This window comes from Homalodisca vitripennis, chromosome 1, assembly GCF_021130785.1.
Source record: "Homalodisca vitripennis isolate AUS2020 chromosome 1, UT_GWSS_2.1, whole genome shotgun sequence".
NCBI lineage: Eukaryota > Metazoa > Arthropoda > Insecta > Hemiptera > Cicadellidae > Homalodisca > Homalodisca vitripennis.
This window is the reverse complement of record NC_060207.1, coordinates 158325911-158350729: the sequence shown is the minus strand read 5'-3', so window position 1 is coordinate 158350729 and position 24819 is coordinate 158325911. Positions and strand designations below refer to the sequence as shown.

The following is a 24819-nucleotide window of genomic DNA, read 5'->3' as shown; positions in this document are numbered from 1 at the left end:
AAAGTTTGAACTGTATGCCTTAATTCAATTTAATTTTGCCCTAAGAAACACAAGCGGACAAATGGTAAACTAAGCAAAGTAGGACTAAACTTTATATTTAATTGGGTACTTATTTTGATCTGATATAAATATAATATGAATATGATCTGATATACTTATTTTATCAATTGATAAAGTTTGAGAGAGTAATTTTTGGACACTGTATATAATAAAAAATACTCGTACTTCGCCGTTCATTTACAACTAATGTAAATTAATACAATCTCCAAACAACAGTAGACAAACTTTTTAAATATATTTAACTTTATCCATCAGCACACTGGGGTCCACCGGATTAAATTTTGTAAGTCTATACTTTGCCTATGCAAAGCAAATATTTTCACTCGATCTCAAGACAAACATTTTAAGTCTAGGAATTTTAATGAACCAGATTAGAAATATTTCTTGGAGAGTAAAACTATTCCCACCCATACAATTTATCAATAACATTATGGATAGTAAATGTGGTATGTTTCTGTTTGGGTAAATAATAATAATAAATATTTTATTCCATAAGACATTTTTACAGGAAATGTATCGGAATCGTCAAATTTAGAGAGCTAAAATTTTCCATTCACTACCACAAAATTCTCTTTCATACATACATTGTTTGCCGTCACACTCTCTCACTCATTCGAATTGTCCATTTCTAGTCCCTAGTCAGTCTGCCAATCGAGGGTCTCCCAATTAAATGCCATGAACTCGTCCGTGTTGTAAAAAGCGTTTGCGACTAAAGTTGATTTTAGACGAGCTTTAAATGCCTTCGGCATTGGGGCATTTTTTTTATCGAATTTGGTAATCTGTTGAGAAAGAGAACTCCTGCCTGGAAAGGCAAACGTTCAAACAGTACCGCCCTGTATCCCCCAGTTCCCCAGGGTTATATTGCTGTAAGGTAGTACATTTGAATACGATATACAGGGTGTACATAAAGTCCTGCACTGGTATAATATTTTCTAAACGATAACAGATAAATGAACAAGATTTGGTACATCCAATACTACACCTAAAAATCTACTTTTTGAAGGAACTATAAGTTTTCTGTAATATCATGGGGGGACGTCCCGCAAGGAGTCAGAAGGAAATCTTAAATAGGGAGCATAGGTCAATATGCACATCATTTTAAAGGGCTTATCTAGCAGAGTTTAATGCCGCAAACCGCACTCAAAAAGATTGATCCAGTACAAAAATGGCGGCTGTTCAAAGTTTTTACTTGGTTACATTTAATTAGTAGCCATAAACCCCGGTTAAAGCAAAACTGCAACCAAACGAATACTGCAGATAAATACTACATTGTGATTGTCAGTTGTACAGAAGTGAATTATGACGTAGGTTATCCTCAAGGGTTACAAATTTGGTCCTAATATATTGGTAACGGTGTTTAAATAGGCTCTTACGTCAATGCCGTAGTGGTGGGGGTGCTCCGTCCTGTTGAAAACCAGATATTCTGGTAATGTTCTCCAAACATGTTTCGAAGTGCTGGTGTAATTTCATTTTCTAGCAAACGTTGGTATGATATTGCACTTAAATTTCCTTCAATAAAGAAAGGACCTACCAACTGGGTAGGGTACCTATCACACCAAGCCAGACATTCACCTTTAGTGGATACTGCGTATGTGCCTCCTGCATCCAGTGAGGATTTTCGCTACTCCAGTAACGGCAATTGTGCCTGTTTACGCTTCCATTCAGCATAAATGAACACTCGTCTGAAAACACAATATTGTTTGCATCAATTTCGTTGCAATCTATTTTGGCCATCATAGTTTCACAAAATTCTATACGTCGATCAAAATCATCTTCGTTGAGTTCGTGCACCAAATCAACTTTATAAGGCTTAAAATTAGACCCTTTCAGAATCTTTTTAACAGACGTAACAGAGATGTCATGAGTTTGTGTTGCTGAGCGTAGGGACTCTTGCGGATTCTCAATAAATGACTGCAATACATCTAAAGAGTTGCCTTCAGTTGTCGTAGTAGCGGGCCTTCCTGTCCTATGACGATCGGAAACACTTCTTGTTTCCATAAAGCGTTGAACAGTTCTTCCCTACAGTTTTTCTAGAAATTGGCTGCCTCTCGTGAAAGTAGTCATGAAATTAAATGGCATGCTTCCTCGTGTGATCGTCTGTTGTTTCCCCAACCAACCATCATAAGAAGTGTTTATACGTTTCACGTTCGTCAAGCGACATAGTGTAGTTGAAGAACTACAAGCAATACGACAAACTTTTTGTACTAAAGTGCACTGATAGAAAGGTTGGGACAGCACTACTAAAACAAGAAAACTAGAATAGCTACTATGAATAGACTGGCTAATTGGAAAGTCCAAACTGTGACCCATAGGTAACGAGCTTTCTAATTGTTACTGTTATCAGGTTTTCCCCGTTAATCAATATATTAGGAACCAAATTTGTACCCCTTGAGGATAACCTACGTCGTAATTCACTTCTGTACAACTGACAATCAAATTGTAGTATTTATCTGCAGTATTCGTTTGGTTGCAGTTTTGCTTTACCGGGGTTATGGCTACTAATGAAATGTAACCAAGTAAAAAACTTTGAACAGCCGCATTTTGTATGGATCAATCTTTTTGAGTGCGGTTTGCGGCATTAAACTCTGCTAGATAAGCCCTTTTAAAATGATGTGCATATTGACTATGCTCCTATTTAAGATTTCCTTCTGACTCCTTGCGGGACGTCCCATGATATTACAGAAAAACTTATAGTTCCTTCAAAAAGTAGATTTTTAGGTGTAGTATTGATGTACCAAAATTTGTTCATTTATCTGTTATCGTTTAGAAAATATTTATACCAGTGCAGGACTTTATGTACACCCTGTATATATATATATATATATATATATATATATATATATATATATATATATATATATATATATATATATATATATTTGTCCATTCCAGCTCAGTCGGAAGAAAGGAAGATTTCACATTTGAACATAATCTCGAAATACAAACCGAAGATGCATTATTAGTTCCAATTTTCACAACACTGATGGGACAATCACTCTCAGTGTTAGCGTGTGAATATAATAGTACTACTTTTAAACATTTGTAAACTCCATAATCTTAAAACATTACAAGACCAAAAATTCCAAAAACAAATTTAAAGTGACATAATTGTAAAAGAAGTTTATGTGGGGTTCTGTGGACTCAATGTGCTCTTTGAAGAAAGGAGTTAAATATATATAAAAAGTGTGTCTATTCTTGTCTGGAGATTTTACTAATCTACAGTAGCTGTAGATAACCATTGAAGTATTGTGGTAGCCTATATACAGGATGTCCAAACGGCCTCACTTCGTTTATCAAATCAAAATAATGCCAAATAACATACAAAGTTAGTTCCATCTTGCTTAGTTTATCGTCTGTTTGCTTCTCTTTCTTAAGTAGAAATTAAAATGAATTAAGGCATACAGTTCAAACTTTACAAAATGGTCAGTCTAAGATCTTTCCTGAAAATAAGTTTCAGAAAAATAAAATTTCTCGTTATCAGTCTCTATAAATATTTCCAAAGAAACGAAGATAATCTGATGGGTCGTTGCCTGCACGAGGCCATAGTGTCACGTGGTTAATATAATTAATGCCCCAGGCCTAAACCATTCTTTTTATTTCGTCCGAACTTGATTGTTTTTGCTCTGATTTGATAACCTAAAACCTTAACCCAGTGATGGCACAAAATTGTATTCATTTACACAACAGTAATACAACTCTGCAATACATTACATTATTTTAACAAAGATAAATACATACGGTATTTATTTAACATTACGGTAAGTAATATTAATATAATTAATATTTTTCGTTAGTTGTTAATAGAATTTAAGTTACACTAATACTTTGTATATTCATATCGTAAACAAAATAAATGTATGTTAATTTTGGTTTAATTTTCAGGATCTCATTTCGGATTCAGTTAAAATTCTGTCTTTGATTTATTTTCATAGAAGACAAACAAATAGCCAAGTTGTTTTCTCTACAAACTGACTATAATCGCAATTTAGTATTGAGCGAACTGTTCAAAGTAGTTTTTAACAAACAGAGATATCAGTTTATATATAATACCTATTCATATCATATAATATTAAATTCATACTAGGCTTCTTGGGCAAAGTACAAAATTAATTATTTTAAATCTGAAAATTACATCAAATTACTTTAAATGTTAATACTCCTTAACCTGAACTAAACTAATCTAAACAAACCTAGTAAGCAAGTTGTTACGTGTCTGTCGCGCCAGGGCATTTGTAGGTATCTTTACGATGACTAGGCAAAGTATGAAATACGTTTGTTTATTATACTATACCTGTCGATTTCGAACAATTTATGAAATAACAAGACACTTACAGAATACGTAAACCCTTTACTTACATTTCGAAATGATTTCACACAATAATTGTCAATAACATATTACGTGTATTAGACAAACTTTGTATATAGCATTATTTCATACCATAAATAAATAGTACGAGCAGATTCTATATATACTATATCACAAGTATTGCATGTAATCAGTTTGCCTAAAAAGACATTACTTTATGTTCCATCTACAGGAATATTCTTTATAATGTTGTAACGTTTGTACACGGAATTAATGGGAATCGTTTTAGAACCGGTTGATGTCATGGGCCAAGAGTTGACCTGTCCTTAAACCTGATTTTCAACAAGTGGAATATAAGGAAAATATTGCAAACAAATTCCATCTGAATTTCTTTAACTCGTCTTGTATTTCAAACTTTACTATAACACTTTCAGTTTAGTGACTTATCTTATTTTCCTTATATACGTATTATTTGTTATTGTTATTTTAGTGAAAAGTTCAACATTTCAAATGAATAAAGTAACACGATCAACTGTCATGCAGACAAGGAACTTTATGTTTTTAGAACAGTGTATATACATATGAATCCTGAATATTTTTGTTTACATAAACTAGTACTCTATGAGTCACAGTTAAATAAAGGTTTAAGCGATGATTGGCACGAATGAGAATAATACTTGTTATCCCCATGTCGTCACAGACAGTAGATAACCCTATAGACGGACGATAGAGGACTGACAAGGCAGTGGCAGTGGTGGTGGCTGTGAACAAGAAGAAGCAGCAGCACAGCACAAGTAAGTGGATAGCCAAGGCCTTTTAGATTGGTTAACCTGAAGGTGAAATACTTATTATTAGTTATTTACAGATTGAAAATGTGACCATTTTGCATTTACAACGCTGTGTGATACTGAATATTATTAATTTGTTTATGGTTCACCGTAAATTCATTATCATCACTTCTGTAAATTTTTATTTAGTTAGTTGTATTTGCTTCTGTATAATATTGTTTTCACCTGTAAAAAATATGTTATTGGAATCGAGATAGTCTTTTACATGAAGTTAACAAATCAAAGTAAGATTTGGTGAATTAAATAACTAATCTGATACTAGAAACAACTAATTAGGAATAAAATATACCATATACGGTAACTAAACGCCAAAAGTATAACTATGTAAACTTTTAGATGACACAGCCAAATCAAAATATAAACGCTTTTTAATAAATGGCACGAATATTCATTAAATAATAATGCAAATGCAGTTTGTGAAACAGACTTAAATTAATTTCAAAGATTCGAAAATAGGTGCTCATAATTAAAAATCTGGTTGTAGATTGTCGTTTGTTTTTTCCAGATTCATGCTCAGAAACCTGTTTTCACATTAACTCGTTTCCACATTAACTTTTACTTTCATAATGATTATAAATTCCCCAAATCCTAATTTGAAGTAAATAATTTATAAACATACTGTTAGAATTTGTATCTGTTTTACTCTTTCTCTCTCTCTCCTATTATATATAGTATGCAAAAATGTATTATAATACTCCTGAAATTAGAGTTAAGGTTTTCAGTACGAATATTTGATATGGGACACATTGATAGTACATTTCATGAAACAGTCCAACTGTACCTTTGTTTAAACATAAACTTAAACCAATCCAACTTTTTATATTTTAACCAAACCAAATATGTTACGCAAGTATATTTAAAAAAAATTAGTAAAAGAACAAACAATTTTCATAAAACTCACTAAAACAGTTTTAAATAAACATCTACTATTAATGATGGTCCTTGAGATTTAACAAATGTACAATTTGTATCCCTAAAACTGTTTGTTTTAATATAAACGAATGAGTTATTGTTTTGAAAAAAAAAAAAAAAAAATGTTATTGTCATAAAATTATACATAACTTCACTGTATATTTCAAAAATGTTAAACCGTATACAGTACATCATGATAGTCTTAAATATACACCAATTTGAAACTGCTAATGGATTTCACCAAGGCTTTTTCTTTAATGTAACATAAAACTATGTAGATATAAATGTTTTTGGAAAAAATATCTATTTTCAACTGTGTAACGATGCATTTGAAACCATGGGAATCTAAATCACTGAAGTACTTTTAGGGGTAAGAAAATCGTTATGTATGTTATGAAAAGGGAGAAGGTTTGTGCCAAATCTTCACACACAAAATATTTATTGGCTGAGTGTTAGTCAAGCCTACTACTTGATGGGCTGAAATCGTTAATCATCTGTGTGTCTGTCTTCCACAGCACATTTTGAGAACAAACTAACCTATAGACATGAAATATATGAAATTTCATTTCCATATAGGGAACATCGGGTTCAGGCATGGGCGCATGTCATATCATGGGATTTGGCTGGGCGTCATTGAAGAGTATTAGCAAATATTTTTACATTGTTCTTATGGGTAACCACGACAGCAATGAAAATATCACAAAATAAATAAAATGTTTAAGCACACTGAGTGCAATAATGACATTTTAAATATACATATATCATAAAATAACCTATAGTACCTGCGAACAATTCTTGTAAATATATAATCTGAATCTCGGAAACGGCTCCAACGATTTTCATGAAATTTAGTATGCATGTGGTTTCGGGGGTGATAAATCGATGTAGCTAGGTTTCATTATTTTTTAGAAAACGTTGTTTTATCCGTTTTTTAAAAGCAAATAAAACTTCTACAAAAATCAATACTTATTTTTTGTTTCTTTGTTTAAATTCTATAGTAAATGACATCTGACGTATCATAACAAGAGTAGTGAGCCGTTTAATCAGAAATGCCACAGAGTAAAAATAAGAATTTTTGTATGAATTAAGTGAATGGAAAACCGAAAGGAAATTTGATTGTAATATAAGTTTATAAATAACTTCACTTTTTGTAAAATTAAATCTATTTATCTATTTCATATACTTCCTCCCACACTTACTGCTAAAGTCAAATACCTGCAAACCTCACATAACATTATACGAGCAGAAATGTCTCATGATTTAGATGTTTTGGCGTCTACAAGATTTGCTTTAGAACTTAATAATTATTTTCCGACATATAAATGTGCCGTTACTGCAGTTGTGTAATATCACGCCTTAGAACAGTTTGAAATTTGGTGTATCCATTGCGGTGCATTTCTTTTGCCTGAAGGAACGGGTATCTAATCGCATAAATAGAAATTCTTTTGGTGACTGTTGTTTGCATGAACGAATTTTATCGGCCTATGTTGGACCAGTTTTTCTAATGATTTTAAAATATTTTTTCTATATGATTGTTTGTCTGTTTGTTTGTCTGCAGGACATACCAAAAAATGAAATGAAATATATATGAAATTTTGCATGCAGCCTAGCCAATCCTGTTACACAATATGTAGTGTGGGCTCACTCCTTCCTTCTATATTCTTAACTCACATCCTGTTATAATCAATAATTATTCAATCACTGTTGATGCCGTTTGTCTTCAGTTTTTGTGAGTGAAGTTCCCAAAGGGAGTTAGCTCATCACACCTTTAACAGGGTTAAGATGTTAAGACGTATTGTTTTCCTTATTATTATTTTATAATTGAGTTTTTATTGCAGTGTAAAGTTGAGTTATCATATTACTTCGTTTTTATGTTACATTTCCACATGTGTAGTAATAGACATGTTTGTTTTCCCTTAGATGGTATTATCAGTGCTGGTAATCACTATAGGGTTATTGGCTCTGGGGAGAGGCCACCCTGCAGACACACGACACACTACACAGAGAACACCTGGGTTGTCTGAGTGTGACCCTGATACCATTTTCTGTAAGTTCAGTAGTTAATAATATATTGCATCTCTAGTAAGTGTCAGTTTGTCTTCTGCCAGAATCAAAGCTGAGGATGGAAAGTTTGTAAAAGCATTTTTCTGATGAATTTTGAAAGATATTTTTAACTATACTGCCAGTATTTTTTTTATTTTAGTTTTATTACAAATGAAAAAAGACTGGTAGTGTAGTTTTCAATTAAAAACTGTATAATTTGTTCACTGTATCAAACAAGAGACTTTACATAGAATCTGCTGCCCTGCACAAACATGTTTGGGGAAAATATTTTGTTTATTGTGTGATAATTTAAATACTAATTGGTATAAAATGATCATTGGTGATTGAGGAAGATATGGATAGCTGTAGGTGCAGTGAAACTCCTTTATTAGATAAGAACAAATATCAATAATGCATATTAAAATATTTCCTTGTTAAAAAATATTTCACTTTGTGTCTGTTGTGTGTTGTTTTAATTTCTTTCTTTAGCGTAAGTTTACTATAGCAAAAAATATTTAACGGTGGGAAACAATTTTCAGTTTCTTACTTTATTTTCTATAAGAGTACAAAATTTAATTGGTTAGAAAAAAGGGATGAACAATACAGTTATAATTTTGTTCATATGTACATGAGTACAGATGCGAATTAGGGCCGAATTGGCCCTTTCTAACATTTTACCTCAACACAAAAACAGAACACAATCGCCTGTCTGACGACACAAATTACTACGATACTTGAGTATTATAACATCAGTTTGTTATTTTGGTCATGCCTTCTACTATAAATATAATCACAGTCTAAATAGTTTCTTTCATTTATACCTTCAGGAATTCCATCAGGTATGCTTGTGGATATGAACAAACAATGGACCACCTAACCTTTGTAATTGACTCTAACGCTTTAGTAATTTTGGAAATTGCATGTCTGAAACATCTCACATTTACTGCATCGGTATCGTTTTGTACCATATGCTAAATTTATTATCTTTACATCTGATGCATCTTGATTACTTGCATTGTTAATAGTTAGTATTATCTTATGAAGTGTTCTCTAACTTACTTCTTCACCTGCGTATAGTGCATCTCGTATGTTCCTTATAGTTTTGTCAAAAAACCCCAGTGATATATATATAATATATATATATATATATATATATATATATATATATATATATATGTTGGTATATAACAAAATCCTTAAAACATTTTACTGCAATGTCACTTAGAGATTTTGAATCACCTACATTTTGTAACAGTTTGTTTTGCATGACATAATTATATTCAGCTGTCACATTTATACTATTATTTGCGTGTAATCCATTGTAGCAGCATCATTAGGTATAAGTGGAGTCCCTACATTTCGTATACAATTTTTATTTCATTCGAAGTTACCATTTTTGACTTTTGACAATTGTTTTTTTATATTATTTATACTAAGAGCATCTTATCATAATAACCTTCAGGAGTAATATGGAAACCTTCACATGGAGGTCCTCTTATTCCCCTACGCTGTATAAAATCTCCATAAACTCATATTGGAAGAAGAATTTATGAAACATCTGAATGAGCGATTCGCAATATTAAAGTAAACATCAACAGGGGAACATAGTTGACATTTTTTAACAATAGAAAAGAAGACATAATATATTATTTGAAAGGTCGTGTAATCTATCCTACTCATCTGTTTTGAACGATCTTACCATATTTTCAAAACATAATGCATCACGAATATTCATACAAGTCCTTATTGTAAATTCTTTAAACGGTGAAACTGGCCCTTCTCATTCCATCACAGAAGGGTCTCCATTACTAGAAAATAAAATTTCAAACTCGATGCTATTTCACGATCGATCTTGTAAATAAATTATTAAAATATTGCTGTCATAAATGTCTTCAAGCTTAGTAACAATTTTAAATAATAGTAATTATAACTAATTTCTCATACACAAACGCTTACGTATATATAAAATAGGTAGTTAATAGTTTTGCACTAATTTAGTTAGGAAGTCAGAATTATCGTTACTTGTTTATATAACAAATTTCTTAAACTATGCTAAATAATAATAATAATTTGAATTATTTTTCCATATTTATATAAATATGTAGTTCAATTTTATTCGATATTATTTAATTCGAATCAATGAATAGTTGTTTTGTAAATATATTGAACGAATATAGTAAACTATGTTATATTATAAACATATTGTTACTTTTTGCACATAATTTTAAATAAAGGTAAACAAATGTTATCTTAAATGGAAGGTGTACTCGCAACATATTAAATTTAAGATAATGGTTTTTTAATAGATAGGTGTAACCTTGAACTGAAAACATTAATATTCTTAATGTAATACATTTCATTTATCTTTAAAAAATTATCGTCGAAAGAAATTATAAAACTTTAAACAATCCGAATTTGTATCATATATACAAGGTGAGTCAGAAATATGGTAAAATATTTTAAGACGTGATTGTAGAGCTAAAAATAAGAAAAAAATGTTATATAAAAGTAGGTCCGGAAACGCTCTTTACAGTAACACAGTACCTTTACAGTTTGTACTTTTGTTCAACAATGAGGTGACATATGTCATCTAATAATAAATACCCAGCTGTTTATTTATTATTTAAATATGTTTAAACAGCTGTTGTTTAAATGATTAATTATTACCAGCTGTTACCAATCAGATACTCATTCCTTATTATAAAACAGCAAAAGTTTGCTGTGTAGTGTAATACGTAAGGAGTCAATTTCATAACTTGTTATATATTTAGTTAACTTTGCTTATTATGGTTGTTTTCAGAATTAAATTCTCTACAATCTGTATTAGGAAAAACAATTTGTTTACTGGTCAGTTAACAATGTTATTGGACATAAACATTTAAGACGGTATTTTTGTTATTAGATTTTTGGCAAATTTCATACTTTTTTTCAAAAACTGTTCATACTACAACCTATAGAGTGGTTTTATTTGATTTTTCAGATGAGTTTCCTTATAAATCCACCTTATTTGAGTTAAAAAGTAAGAACAAAACATTTTAGAATCACTTAATTTCACCTGTTGAACTGAAAACAAAGCAGAATCTTTCGCTAGCCATTACTCACTAATGGAGCGTTTCCGGACCTACCTTTATATACAATTTTTTTCTTATTTTTAGCTGTACAATCACGTCTTAAAATATTTTATCATATTTCTGACTCACCCTGTTTATTTATCTCACTTCCCCAAATAACCTTACTGTCGGCAAATTATGTAACTGCTCCAGTGCCTGCAAAACACCACTATTGAAATATGCTATTTATATCTATTTATTTAATTGTCATTTGAGCCTGTTTCCAAAATTACACAAATTTTCTATGTTAAATGGCTATAATTCCTCGTGGAGTGGTAAAACTGTTTTTTCTGTTTTTAGGAAAGTTATCTTAAAAGGCTGTGGCTTGGAAATTACACATATGATACAACCAATAATTAATTGCACCATCTAAATCACCATATTATATATATAATTCTGGTTTAAATGAGGAGTCTGGTTGTCCAAGTTGCTCTTTAGGCCCTTTAAGTGATCCATATGCTTTGGATATTCTGCTTTATCTTTTTAACTGTACTCAGTTACGGAATTCAATGACTCTGGTGGTCCTGGGTGTGAAAACCTTCCATCTTCCGATCTCAATAACATAGGAAATAACGGGGGAAACGACACAGAACCCAACTACCCTCAGCAGCCACTACCAAACCAGCAAGAACGCTATAACCGTAACATCCAGCCAACCGCCTCTGGCTGTATTTGTGTCCCATACTACTCCTGCGATGATCGCAAACCCACAAACGAAGACGGCGTGGAACTCATTGATATCAGGTAATAGTTTTCTTAAGTCAATAAACCAAAGCTCTATATTTAGAATCTTAGAAGTTTTGTAAAAATCAATTTATTTGAACAGTGAGATTATTTAAACAAAGCAAATTTGTCCTAGGTTAAAAAATGACACCGAGTGTGACAACTACCTAGAAACATGCTGTGAAGTACAAAACATCCAACCACCTGAAAACCCAGTGACACCAAAGCCAAAACCAAACCCAACAGGAAGTAATTGCGGGAAGCGAAACTTCGAGGGAATCGGTTTCCGGATCATGGGTGACAACGATAATGAGGCTCAGTACGGGGAGTTCCCTTGGATGGTAGCAGTGGTGCGTCCAGGAGCAACCCTGAGCAACAGTGGCAAGACTGTCAGTGTCTACCAGTGTGGTGGCTCACTGATACATCCTCAGGTGGTGCTCTCAGCTGCACATTGTGTGAGAGGGTAAGTTTCGTGATGTCCAAAACCTCTCGAATACCAAACATACAATATTCGTTCCAATCTTATTGTATACATTCTCTTTGTAATTACAGGAAGGACAACCTAGAGGTGGTAGCAGGCGAGTGGGATTCCCAGACCAAGAATGAGTTTTACCCCACACAAGATGTGAAGGTGCGAGAAGTGATTATTCATGAACAGTTCAACAATGAATCCCTAGTCAACGACCCAGCCCTACTGATACTGGAGAGGCCGGTGGACATGTCTGTTGAGAATGTTGGTCTTATCTGTCTCCCTGGAGCCAACGAGAATATGGACGGTAGAGACTGTGTTGCCAGTGGATGGGGCAAGGATTCATTCGGTAACCAACAATGCAGTTGTTATTTTCTTAATAATTAGGCTTAACATTAGTACATCGTTCACTTTCTAGCCTGCTCTTCCTATACATAATGGGTTAATCTATTCATGGGTAATAACTGTGTGATTTACTCTGTGCTACGTAAAGATAACTCGTACAAAAGAAGTCTGATTATACAAGTTCTGATTATCTAAACCATATAATTACATGTGGCTGCTAAAAAAAACTAATGACCATTTTAGGAAGCATTTACAAAATTACGCTGAGGACAGGTTATTTGTTTATGTGCGACAGTACGGAACACAACAGTGCCACGTTGTTTGCATGGGTCTACTGGTCGTTGTTATTTCGAACAATAACAGTACAGGGTTAGAAATGTTACAACTCAGTGCCTATTGGTTGCAGCTGGTAGTAAATAACATTTTGCCGTAGTCTACTGTCGGCAGATTTATTCATATCACAGTTAGGGATGGGAAATGCCGTTACTTGTCAATAAGCTATTACCAAAATAACGTGGTCAGTTGGTATTATGTTCCAGTAACCTTTTACCGTAGTAGCATGTTACCATCCGACAGACTCATGTTGTTACACGCTGCTATTAAGTTACAAGTAAACTGAGTTAGACTAAATCTACAGGTGTGGGACTATTTAGACACGGTATGCACAAATTTAACTAACTCACTACAATTAATGTAATATTTAGACTAGCACACTAATTATAATTGAACGAATAAGTGAATGGCGAATAAGTTGGGTTTATATCCATCTTTTCCAGAAACAAGTCTACGTCTCTATTTTGATAAATATATCGATCTATCTGATAATCTTATATTTTGGTTTCCTGTCCCTCCCGCACCACACTGATCACCCCACTACATTATAGTTTTCTCAGTAACCTAATACCAGGCAAGCATTATCAGAACTGGTCTGTTCCTAGCCTCATTGCTTGTACGATAATGACCTCGGATGTTACTGAGTAACCTAATACCAGAAAAACATTACGAGAAAGTCAAACCATTCAGCCCAGCTGTTACTGAAATAACAGGACGTTACTGGTAACACGTTATCTCGGTAATAGGTTACCACTGAATAAGCTTGTTACTAACACTAATGCGTTACATACCGCCATCTCTAATATCAGTCTGTGTTATGCTGAAGAAAATAGTTTCTCAGTGTTTTAGTACGTGTTTGTTTATTTGTTTTATATTATATTTATTATTCAATATTATTTATTGGAAATGAGTAGTAAATGTAAAAGGGTTGTTATTAAATACACAAATGTTAAAGAATTTTAAAGAGATTGGACAATAGGGAGTGTATAAAACAGTTACGGCTGAGTTCGTTGTGGGCGTAGTGACTTTTGATGATGTTGGCATAACATCCTGTCGAAGCAAAGAGACAAGAGCTTATAGCAAAAATTGATCAAAAACTTTTTTGGCAAGTACCGCAGTAATATTATATTGTACAGACAAACTGTTTTTATTAATTAATCAGAACGTCTGCATTGCATTGAGGTTTGTTCAACAAACTACCAATGATCTCATAGAACTTGTAGAATCTGGTGCTGCCAGACGTAACGAGATTCAGAAGTTGACCTTTCTTCCATCACTGTCCTTACAGTTATTACAGCTTGCTTTTCTAAAGAATATCCCTGATGGACCTCTATCACGAAATCACGCTAAACATCTAACTTCAAACGTCTACAAAATTAAAATATACACCTAAATTACCTCGTAAAACATCTTTTACTGTTTGGGCAGTATTTACACATGTATTCGAGTAAAATAAAAATCTTTTGTGTGTTACTGTGGATTGTAATAACCACAAAATATGGAGAAAAACACGGTTTTATGATAAAAATGTAGGCTTTCTCTGTTTAAACTCATCATTATTCAAACGTAACGACTGTAAAATCTTATCCAGAATTTCCTTTGTGTCTCTTTAAGAAGATCATACCTAAATTGAGAGGTCTAAGTTAATAATCAAAGGCGTAATTAATTTGTTGTAGAAGGAAATCAGTTATTATTTTGAGATGTTGAAAATACTGTATGATGCCCTACGTGCTGGATGTGAATTTTGAATTGGATTTATAATCATTAGACTTGTATTTATTTTAAATCAGGCATTATTTAATATTGACTGTCTTTACTTGAGTGTGTGGATGCAGATCAAGCGAGGTACAGTCACAATACTGCTGCTTTCGACCTAACCCGCCTTTGTGCCTCAAGAGCGCACTATTATGCCGTAATAATGAAACGCACATATTTATCCTGTGTGTTAAAAACGAACAAAAAATAGAATAATGGTTTTAAATTAAGCATGCTTTAAAGTAATGGCATATTTAATTCATAAAAAGGCTGAAATATTCTGCTAGGCGAACTGAACTGACCTAGCCTCAATATCCAGTTTAGTAACAAATGTAAGGGACTACATTTTTTGGATGCCTATGAATGAAAAGACTAAGTAGATCGATCCTTTCGTAAACCTTACAAGAACGTAAATTTCTTAGAATCAGTATTTCTAGCTGGAAAAAACAGCAACACCCCGTTTAGTTAATATACAATGTAATCAATGGCCTGTAACGCCTCTACCCTTAGTAAACCACCTCCTATGTTTTAGGAAATTCTATTTTCAAAGTTTCAGCTTTGGGTAAATGCTCTTCTTTGTAGAGCAGCTAATTGTGTGATTTAGTGATTTTATTTATATAAACATAATAGGAACTAACAAGCACTTAACGATATACATTTTATACATGTAATGTGGGTAAGTTAAGTTTTATGCTGTGAATTTGGCTTATTCACTTTGAAGTAAAATAGTAATGTTTATTTTTACTATTGTAGTTTTTTGAGATCTAACATAAAGTAAGGAAAAGTGAATTGTACTTAAGCCGAAGTCCTAATTATTATTTTTATTCTAACTAAGCTACTTTTCACGCTGTGAAATTGGGTTGCCCACATTAAGCTAAAGCTCTATAATGATCTAAAGAGAACTAACTGTATAGTCTTACATGAACTAACGAATAAAATCAATAGGTATCCCGAATATATATGATTATCTTTGTTTAATGTCGATAATCCAGGTACTTTTCATATTGCGAAATTGGCTAACACATTGAATTAAGCCTGTAAAATGGTCAGCATTGCTGGTATACAAATTTATATAGTGAGAACTTACAGGAACCAATGATATAATGCACATATACTGAAATTATAATTATCATATTTAAATGTGTAAGCTACGTGTTATGCCATGAAATTAACCATCTCACATTCAATCAGGGGTTTTTAATTAGCAATGTTGATGAACTAACGATTTCTTCATTAGAATAAGCAGGATCTCATGAAGAACTAACGATGTGTGTGAAAAATTGTGGTTACATTGTGTTGGATATGTCAACTACACAGACCTCTGGCGAACGTGACGCTCGGCTAAAATTGTCGCCTAAAAACACAGACTGAACACCCGGCTCAGGAATCACCCACTCGTAATCATCGCAAACTCTATTTAAATATCTTCTATTTATTGAAAGGTGAAAAATTGAATTACACGAATCTTAGTCAGTATTCACGACCAGTAAGTATAGTATCATACAGTACATTTTAAGTCAGATGTTTCTGGGAATTTTCTGGATTTAACAAATACTATCTTCACACAAACAATTAACAGATAAAACAGAATCCATGTATATTGTTACTCGTTTACTGTTACTATCTCCGTTAAAGCGAACATTTTCTGCAGTATTTTTTCATTTTCTTAATAACCACTGAACAAGCAGCCATACAATTATGCATATATCATAAATGCCTACAATAATACAAATAAGAAAATTTAAGTTTTATTTAGTGACTTTATTGTTTTAATACATGAACTTTATTGTCAGGTTTATATTAAATATAAAAATTAGCAAGATAGGAAATTTCACATCCCCTAATGTGTATGGAGGGGTATTCTAAATAAACGCACAACTATACAAGTGTACACTTGTTCTAAGTTAACATGGATGTATTTTTTTATTGCGTAATGAATTATCATTACCTAATGGTGCTACTACTATTCTGTACTCATTATCTGTTCGCAGGTAAGGAAGGCAAATATCAGGCGATTTTGAAACGAGTAGATGTTCCGACTGTGCCGAGACTTCCTTGTTTGGAAGCATTACGGACGACTCGACTGGGTCAAAGATTTAAACTGCATGAGAGCTTCATCTGTGCAGGTGGACAACCTGGCAAGGATACCTGCAAGGTTGGTATGAATGTAAAATGAGATTGTAAAAAGTTCCTAGACTAGAGTTAACAGTCAATCCCGTGTATAGACTACGATCGTCTTGACTTGAAACCAAAACCTCTAGGATCACATAGCGTTCATATGTATTTAGTTATCTTCTCAGTGGATATTGCATGTAGTCAATATTAAAGTTCTACTAACTACAGTAGGTACATGAATTACTATCGATTTACAGTTTTATTAAACCAGTACACTAGAACGCTGTAATAAAAATACATGTTACTACCTTTTATTACTTGTTTTGCAGCCATGGAACACATCGTTACAAAATTATGCACTATAATTAATGATTATTTATTTACCCATGGGCCAACAGAAATTCTATTAAACCAAATACATTTATAATGCATTACAACCAATGTAAACGAAATACCTTCGAATGCCAAATCGTTACTATTATCTATATTTTTCACATGTATCTTTTATTTATATTATTGTTTATTTAAAAGCTATTTTAACATTCATGAAATAATATTATAAACCATTAATCTAAAATACAATCTGTATATAGTATAATGGAAATAAGGTTTTAAGGATTATTGAATAAATTGGATAAATATAACTTTTACATACTGCTATTTTAAAAATTGTGAGTAACTGTGTGTACTCACAGTTTAGTACACCTAATTTAAAATGGGTTGTCTCTATAATCATATTATCAAACTGAAACTGTCATATATCTCTTACCTGGGGAAAAATGTGTGAGTATAATTGTGACATCAATCAAAGAGACACTGAGTCTCCAAGTGTTCCAAAGTTCCTTAACTCATGAGCTAAATTAACAACAACAACAACAAAAACAAAAAGCTTGAGGCACCAACTGCATTCACTGATCTGTCCTAAACTTAAATACCTTGCTGTTGGACAGGGTGATGGTGGCAGTCCTCTGGTGTGTCCCAGCAGAAACAACCCCAACGTGTACGTGCAAGCTGGCATCGTAGCTTGGGGCATTAAATGTGGCACTGTTACTCCAGGTGTCTATGTTAACGTCCCTTACTTCATTGACTGGATTAACAACAAGCTGCGGGCTCGTAACATCTTCCTCGACTCCTAATAACTCACCTGCCCTAATCTTGGAAAATAATTTTAAAACTATGTCACTTGACAAATGCCTGTCCTGATGTCAGTCAGTCATGCTACTACCAAACAATCCAAACCAAACAATGCTGTAATTGTATAAGAAAGACGTAAGATGTCATTTTTATAAATAATGTAAAACGGGAATAGGTTTCAATAATTTTTAATTTTTATTAGTTTATTTCTTTTTACCTCTTGTGCAAAATAATAACTCTGTTATGTCCATTACAGAAAAACCACAAAATCTACTAGGGAAAACAATAAAGAGAAATAGACCAATAATATGCGATGTCGACATTTTTAAGGCCCTCGGTTCATTCCTGGAAGTATTTTAGAGCATGCTTATTTTACCTCTGCAACAATCAATAGTAAAGTTGTAGGGTAAAAGTTTTAAACTGCTTTTGCAAAGGATTCTTGCTCAAGTACTGTAAAATAGGTAATGGAGAATTTCTCCCAACATGTACATTTTCCCTTCTCCCACTCCTAGTGTATATTTGACATATTTAACATACATGTTATTAAATTCTGATAAATATTTATTAACAATAAACCGATATAACAATGTATTGAAGGACCGGACAGAACATAACAAAAGAGTTATCATCGCACAGACACCACTGGAAAATTTGACCACAAAATCAGTAACGTTCTTCCGAGTTACCACCCAGATAAGAGAGAATGCCTTTTGATCTGTGACCCCACAATCAATACCAAAAGGAACGTTTTTACCACATTTCAAGTCTCTATAGATACGACCTTTTTATAAACAGTTATCGCACATATGACAACACAATTTTAATTAGGGCCTGTCTGATCCCTAATAATGGAAACATGACTATGTTAGGATTGTACTTGTTTGTACTCTTAGAGACTGTTGTCACTGCTACAAAAACTATTAATATACTGATGCCAAATACAGAGACAAAAATATTTTAATAAGGCCCTGTCTGATCTCTAACAATGGAAACATGGCTATGTTAGGATTGCAGTTGTTTATACTCCGAGAGATTGTTGTCACTGCTATAAAACTATGAATATACGCTTGCCAGGCGATACCAAATGTTGATATTCTAGTGTAATAATGAACGCAATTATCCTTTATTGTAAAGAAAGTGGTTGATTTATTTTACTTGTTCTATGGACTCTGATCATCATAATATGTTGTTTTTATCTTGTTCCAAATTTATTACCATGTAATGTTTAATTTTTTGCTATTGTAATGTTTATAGAAAGTGCTATTCACTGTATTTAGTTACATTTTACAACACAAAAATACATGCCACACATGCCCTTAGAATTTTGTAATGATTGTTGATAAATATTCGTAAACAGGCTAAGGGTGTATCTTTATTTCTGGCTATGGAGCTACATAACAAGTTTTTGAGAATACTATGAGTCACTGACTACAATGTAGTTACTTTTTTGAATCCTGAATATCGTGCAGTGTTTCTCCTTAGCGATTTTTGTGCGTATTTTATTCTTTTCTGATAATTTGTATTGATTAGTTCTAATTAAAAAGCATGCACTACTACTAATCCATGATTACTTTTCAATAAGGTATGATATGCTACGTTTGGAATAGGTTTTACAAAAACATTTCCTCAGGTCTCAGGAAAATCAGTATATTATTCCTCTCCATCTTCTTCTCAGTACAAAGTTTCTCTCTATAATCTTATTAAATTTGGCATCCCTAAATACGTTTATGATAAATATGAATTTTTACTTTCAGCTTTTTTATCTGGTATGTTATGCTATTAGCCTATAATGCCTAACCAAGATTCAAGATGTTTATTGTCCAAAAACATTTTGTGCTATTTGTAAATATATATATTACAGTGCCTCTTAAAGACAAAATATTTGTGTATTATTTAGAACTTTGTAATTTTGATGTAACACACATTACATTATTTTATTTATCTTATAAGTGTGGACCAAACATATTTCATATTTGATAAAACGTACGTGATTGAATGTGGTCACTTTGGTCTTTTTTTACTTAATGGCAGTACAGTTGAATGTACACATACTACTTTTAAAAAATTGGAAGATATAACATCGTACCTTAACAGGTGAGTAGGAATTATCATCAGAGATCAAATTGACTACCTCATTTTTAATAGGAGAATTATCAGAGACAAGTCGATTATTTCAGAAGTTAAATAACAATTGGCGGGAGTGAGCCTTACCAGGGGCCAGCTTCTCTGGCATCAATCTTTAAAGGATCACTATTATTCTAGTGTATGACCTGCAAATTAAAGATCTCATAAAGTTACAGACAGATATTAATATCTGCCCAAACAATTTAATAGATACCTTTTACTGAAAACCGTTATAATTAATACAAACAATAAATAAACAAATAACCATTAAAAATAGTTCCATCTATAAATAAAACCAAACAATCCAAGCCAACATTTTGTATTTTTATTTTATACCTGGTTAAATTTTTAGTAATATTGTTTTAATGGTACATAATAAAATGTAAACTGATTAATGAAGTGTCACATCATTTTAACTACAACTGAAATTTCTGAAATGTTTGATGAAATTTCTTTAATTGTATAAAACAACAATACTACAATAATGTACTGTATATCACTTATAAAGTAAAAATAAGCGATGAACTGCAGTAAAAACCATCAACTTGTGACTTTTACCTCTCTTTAAAGAACGCCTACTTGCTGTATTAATGGCCATCTTGTTTCTAATCTATAAGTACCAAAGAAAATTGTTAAATTTGAAAACATTTATATAAGAATTTAGGCTAATACACATTGTTCTTCTGAAGCTGCTTGCCAGTAGACTACAATTGAGTCTTGATTGTGTTTAAATAATATCTCGGTATTTTTGATTCCCCCAATCCACTCAAACTTAATTTGTTTTTCTTGTTTTTTGGTGAGGTAAATAAAACATAATCACATGCTTACCTCGTTCTACTTCCCAGTCTCTAATTCAATTCACAAATTAATTGTAAAGTCTATGAAATAGTGCTACACTTGTCAGGCCGTACTCAGATCGGATGTTTCGAAAAGTTTTACGTCTATGTTGGCGGGACATGCTGGGGCCCTGCCGAATACCTTTTCCGGGGCTTGCCAAAGGTAATTACAGCCCTGATACTTGTGCTGTGTCATTCAAAAACAAAACCTTCGAATTCTCTACTGCCATTGACATGCGAATGCGTAGATAATGATATAACTAAAAACAAAAAATGGATTATAATCACCACCATATTTAAGGTATAAGTGTAATATTAATGTAACATAAAAAGGTGCTATTGTTTCGTTTTATACTTTTTTTTATTCTAAACTTTGTTTTTCTCCATAATTATCTCTTATCCATTTAATTATTCACTTATGTTGTTGTAGTATCACTTACAATTTAATAATAGTTAATTTAAATCATGCTTATTTATTTTCATTTTGTATATTATTTTATAATTTATTCTATGGTTTACGTATCCTGAAAATAACGTGTGCATTTTGTATAAACTGGTGTTTGATCAAAGTCCCTAAATTGGTGAAAATAGTGTTGGACGGTTATAGACATTGAAGTAAATTTTATGATATGAAAACGACATAGTGTTTATTAGTAGTATTTCACTTTCACAACTAATATTTATTAGCAGTGACAGGTTTGTTCACACTATTTTGAAGAATGATCTTCTATACCAAAAGCATTTAAATTGACTGCATTCATCATTTTTTTTTTAAGGATAATTATTTCAACCCATTTGCTAATTTGCATTAACTTCCATGGGAACTAAACACGTCATCCCACAGTTAGAGTTTAATGTAGCCTTACACCTAGGCTATGGTGAAGGTTATAGTAGTGATGAAGGTCTTTCTATTGAAATCAGTAATGTTTTTGTTTGCCAATACTGGCTCAAAAATACAATTTCTTACGCTATAAACTTCAAACTGCTATATTTTTTAACATATACAAAATATATAATTATATAGATATTATATAGATATAGATAATTATATATAGATCTATATAATTATATAGATATAAATTAATATAGAGGTAAATAACATTACCGGTACTTAAAAAACACTCAAGTTTAAACTTTATGGGTCATACATAATTTGATCCCCTTTTTAAGGCAGTATTGCAGCCCTGGTCTCTGAGACCCATTCGTGGCAAACAATGTTTCAAACAATGCATGTTATGCCCGCTCAGTCATTGTAATAAAAATGTCATCTACTTTAAACTCTATTCATATTTAAATTTCATCAACCTAACTAATTTTGACACAAGAAATAGATTAAATAAAATGGAAAAGCTTACATTTTGTGCTGGTGACTTGGGTGTAATACTGATTTCATCCATTTTCTTGAGCTTGGCTAAAGTTGAGTTTTTACTGCGGTTCGGCACCAGGTAGCGTTCAAAAGGCCGTAAAAGTCTGAAACAGATCCTGGGCTCTTTAATGTTATCTAACTTTAAACTCTTTGATTGCGTAAAGAATAAACTATTGTATTTATTGATAAAATTGAATAATCTACTTGCTGCGGTTTTGCAAGACATATTATTTTTGTGCAAACAAATCAAGTTCAAACTAAATCAAATCAAAACCATTCCTTCATTTAGAATTTCATCATAATAAATAAAAAAGAGAATAATAGAAATAATGAGTGATATATAAAATATGACAAGAAACTTAATATGTATATAATAGGAAATAACACTACTGACAAAATATCTATTAGGAATAGTGCCTACGTGGAAGCACATTCGTTGGGTAAGCACAAGAAAGGAGTAAATTTAACTACGTGTGAAAGTGTAATTATTTCAATATGAATAAGAAACGAGACAAAATATGATTCTGATGTGAATATTATTAACTGTACAGTAAAGATAACAAGTACCGACACTGACAGCAGGAGAAAGGACAAGGACGTCAGTCAGGTCCAGGGTAGGCTAGATCAAAGTATCGTGGTCAATATCAGTATGGAGCAGCCAATCAGTAATCCGAGTCGTAAATATTAAAATGTATGGAGAATCGAATAAAGAATTTAAAGAAACAGAACAGGGATTAGTGTGCATGGTATAAGAAATATAAAACAATTAAATGAAAAACGCATTTCTTAAAGAGGCAGAGTTCTTAAAGAGATTGAGTGGTACAAAAGGCTATCAGGCATTTTGTACCACTCAACCTCATATCGTATTCACATTATTTTGATACAATAGTGGTAATTACTTATAAACAAACATATAGGAACTTCTAGTTTGAATATAAAATAACAAAATTGTTAACCTATACAACATTTAAACGAACTTAGATAAAAATCGATATATTGAAATTAATTCAAAACTTAAAATATAAAAGAAAATTATGTACTGTATATATATATATATATATATATATATATATAAATTATATATATACTTTTTTATTCAGTGTATGTTTTACAAGTGTACTTGACAAAGTTGTAATAAAACGAAATATTGTACATTAAACAATTGTAGTTTTCTTTTGAAACTGCTCTAAGAGTTTATATATATATATGTGTGTGTGTGTGTGTGTGTGTGTGTGTGTGTGTGTGTGTGTGTGTGTGTGTGTGTGTGTGTGTGTGTGTGTGTGTGTGTGTGTGTGTGTGTGTGTGTGTGTGTGTGTGTGTGTGTGTGTGTGTGTGTGTGTGTGTGTGTGTGTGTGTGTGTGTGTGTGTGTGTGTGTGTGTGTGTGTGTGTGTGTAAAGAACACACACACAAGAAAATTCAAAATGAAGGACACGAAGATAAATTTAATCACTAAACACAACGTCTGACCACATGACCGTAACAAGCAGCACCACCCGTCACTCCATAGGACCCCCTGCAGCAAGCCCCGAAGCTTGCACGGTCCTCAATACATCTAAATCGTCGAGGAATGAGATCCAAAGGCGACAAGCCTGATCAGTAAAGGACCTATAAAAATTGCTGATCGATGAATTCGAATGTATAGTATGTATGTGGCTCCCCTTCTTGTTGGTCGGTCACTAATATTATAGATAAAGTTGAAATAATCGGACAGATAAATAGGATATGTGGTTTTTATAATTAAATGTAGAATAGAAAGTATGTGGAATGTTCGTAGTTGATGAATATTCATGAGTGACAATTGCTGAAAATTTGTGTAACATGCTCGTGACGTCTGATATAGTGGAAATCTTATATAGTAGTTCTGAGCACGCTGGATTCTGCCTGATTGCTCAACGGTCATGTCATTTATCACGACGTCATAGTACTCAAAGTGTGGTAGTATAAGAGTCCTAATTAGGATCACCTTAACACTGAATGGCAGGTACAAGGCAAACTTCTTCAAACCGTGGATGCCAGCAAAAACTCTTCTGCACCTTATCGTAACTGGGTCAGTCCATTTGAGATATGTGTTCATAATGAGTCTAAGATTTTTCAGTTTGTTTTGGTAATTTAGTTCACAACTGTTAAGTTTAAGTTTCGGAGTGGTGTCAAGATTAATTCGTTTTACAATTATCGATTTACCAATTTATCATTATTTGCGTTTTGTTTTCATTTAGTTTCAGTCCTTGTTGTTTTACCAAAAGTTAACAGCTTCAATATCCAAGTTGCGTAGTGAAACAAAAGTGGCTAGTTCGTTTGGTAATTAGTTAACGTATATTTTTAAACGTCAGCGCAAAGAT

General features: G+C 32.4%; 1 protein-coding gene across 1 annotated transcript; it reads left to right on the top strand.

Annotated features, from left to right (window-relative positions):
• Positions 1–3672: 3672 nt before the first annotated feature.
• Positions 3673–21100, top strand: LOC124374899 (phenoloxidase-activating factor 2-like). Its single transcript, XM_046833040.1, has 8 exons — positions 3673–3818; positions 5067–5160; positions 8047–8173; positions 11777–12023; positions 12139–12465; positions 12555–12820; positions 16896–17059; positions 17970–21100. The coding sequence occupies exons 3-8, from the start codon at positions 8047–8049 to the stop codon at positions 18153–18155; spliced, it is 1317 nt and encodes a 438-aa protein (XP_046688996.1). The 5' UTR covers positions 3673–3818; positions 5067–5160; the 3' UTR covers positions 18156–21100.
• The last annotated feature ends 3719 nt before the right edge of the window (positions 21101–24819 follow it).

Excerpts from the sequence above, each read along its gene's own strand:
- LOC124374899 (XM_046833040.1), top strand. The coding sequence starts at position 8,047 with ATGGTATTATCAGTGCTGGTAATCACTATAGGGTTATTGGCTCTGGGG. Across the intron at positions 12,466-12,554 it reads GCTGCACATTGTGTGAGAGG|GAAGGACAACCTAGAGGTGG; the intron begins GTAAGTTTCGTG and ends TTGTAATTACAG. Across the intron at positions 12,821-16,895 it reads ATGGGGCAAGGATTCATTCG|GTAAGGAAGGCAAATATCAG; the intron begins GTAACCAACAAT and ends ATCTGTTCGCAG.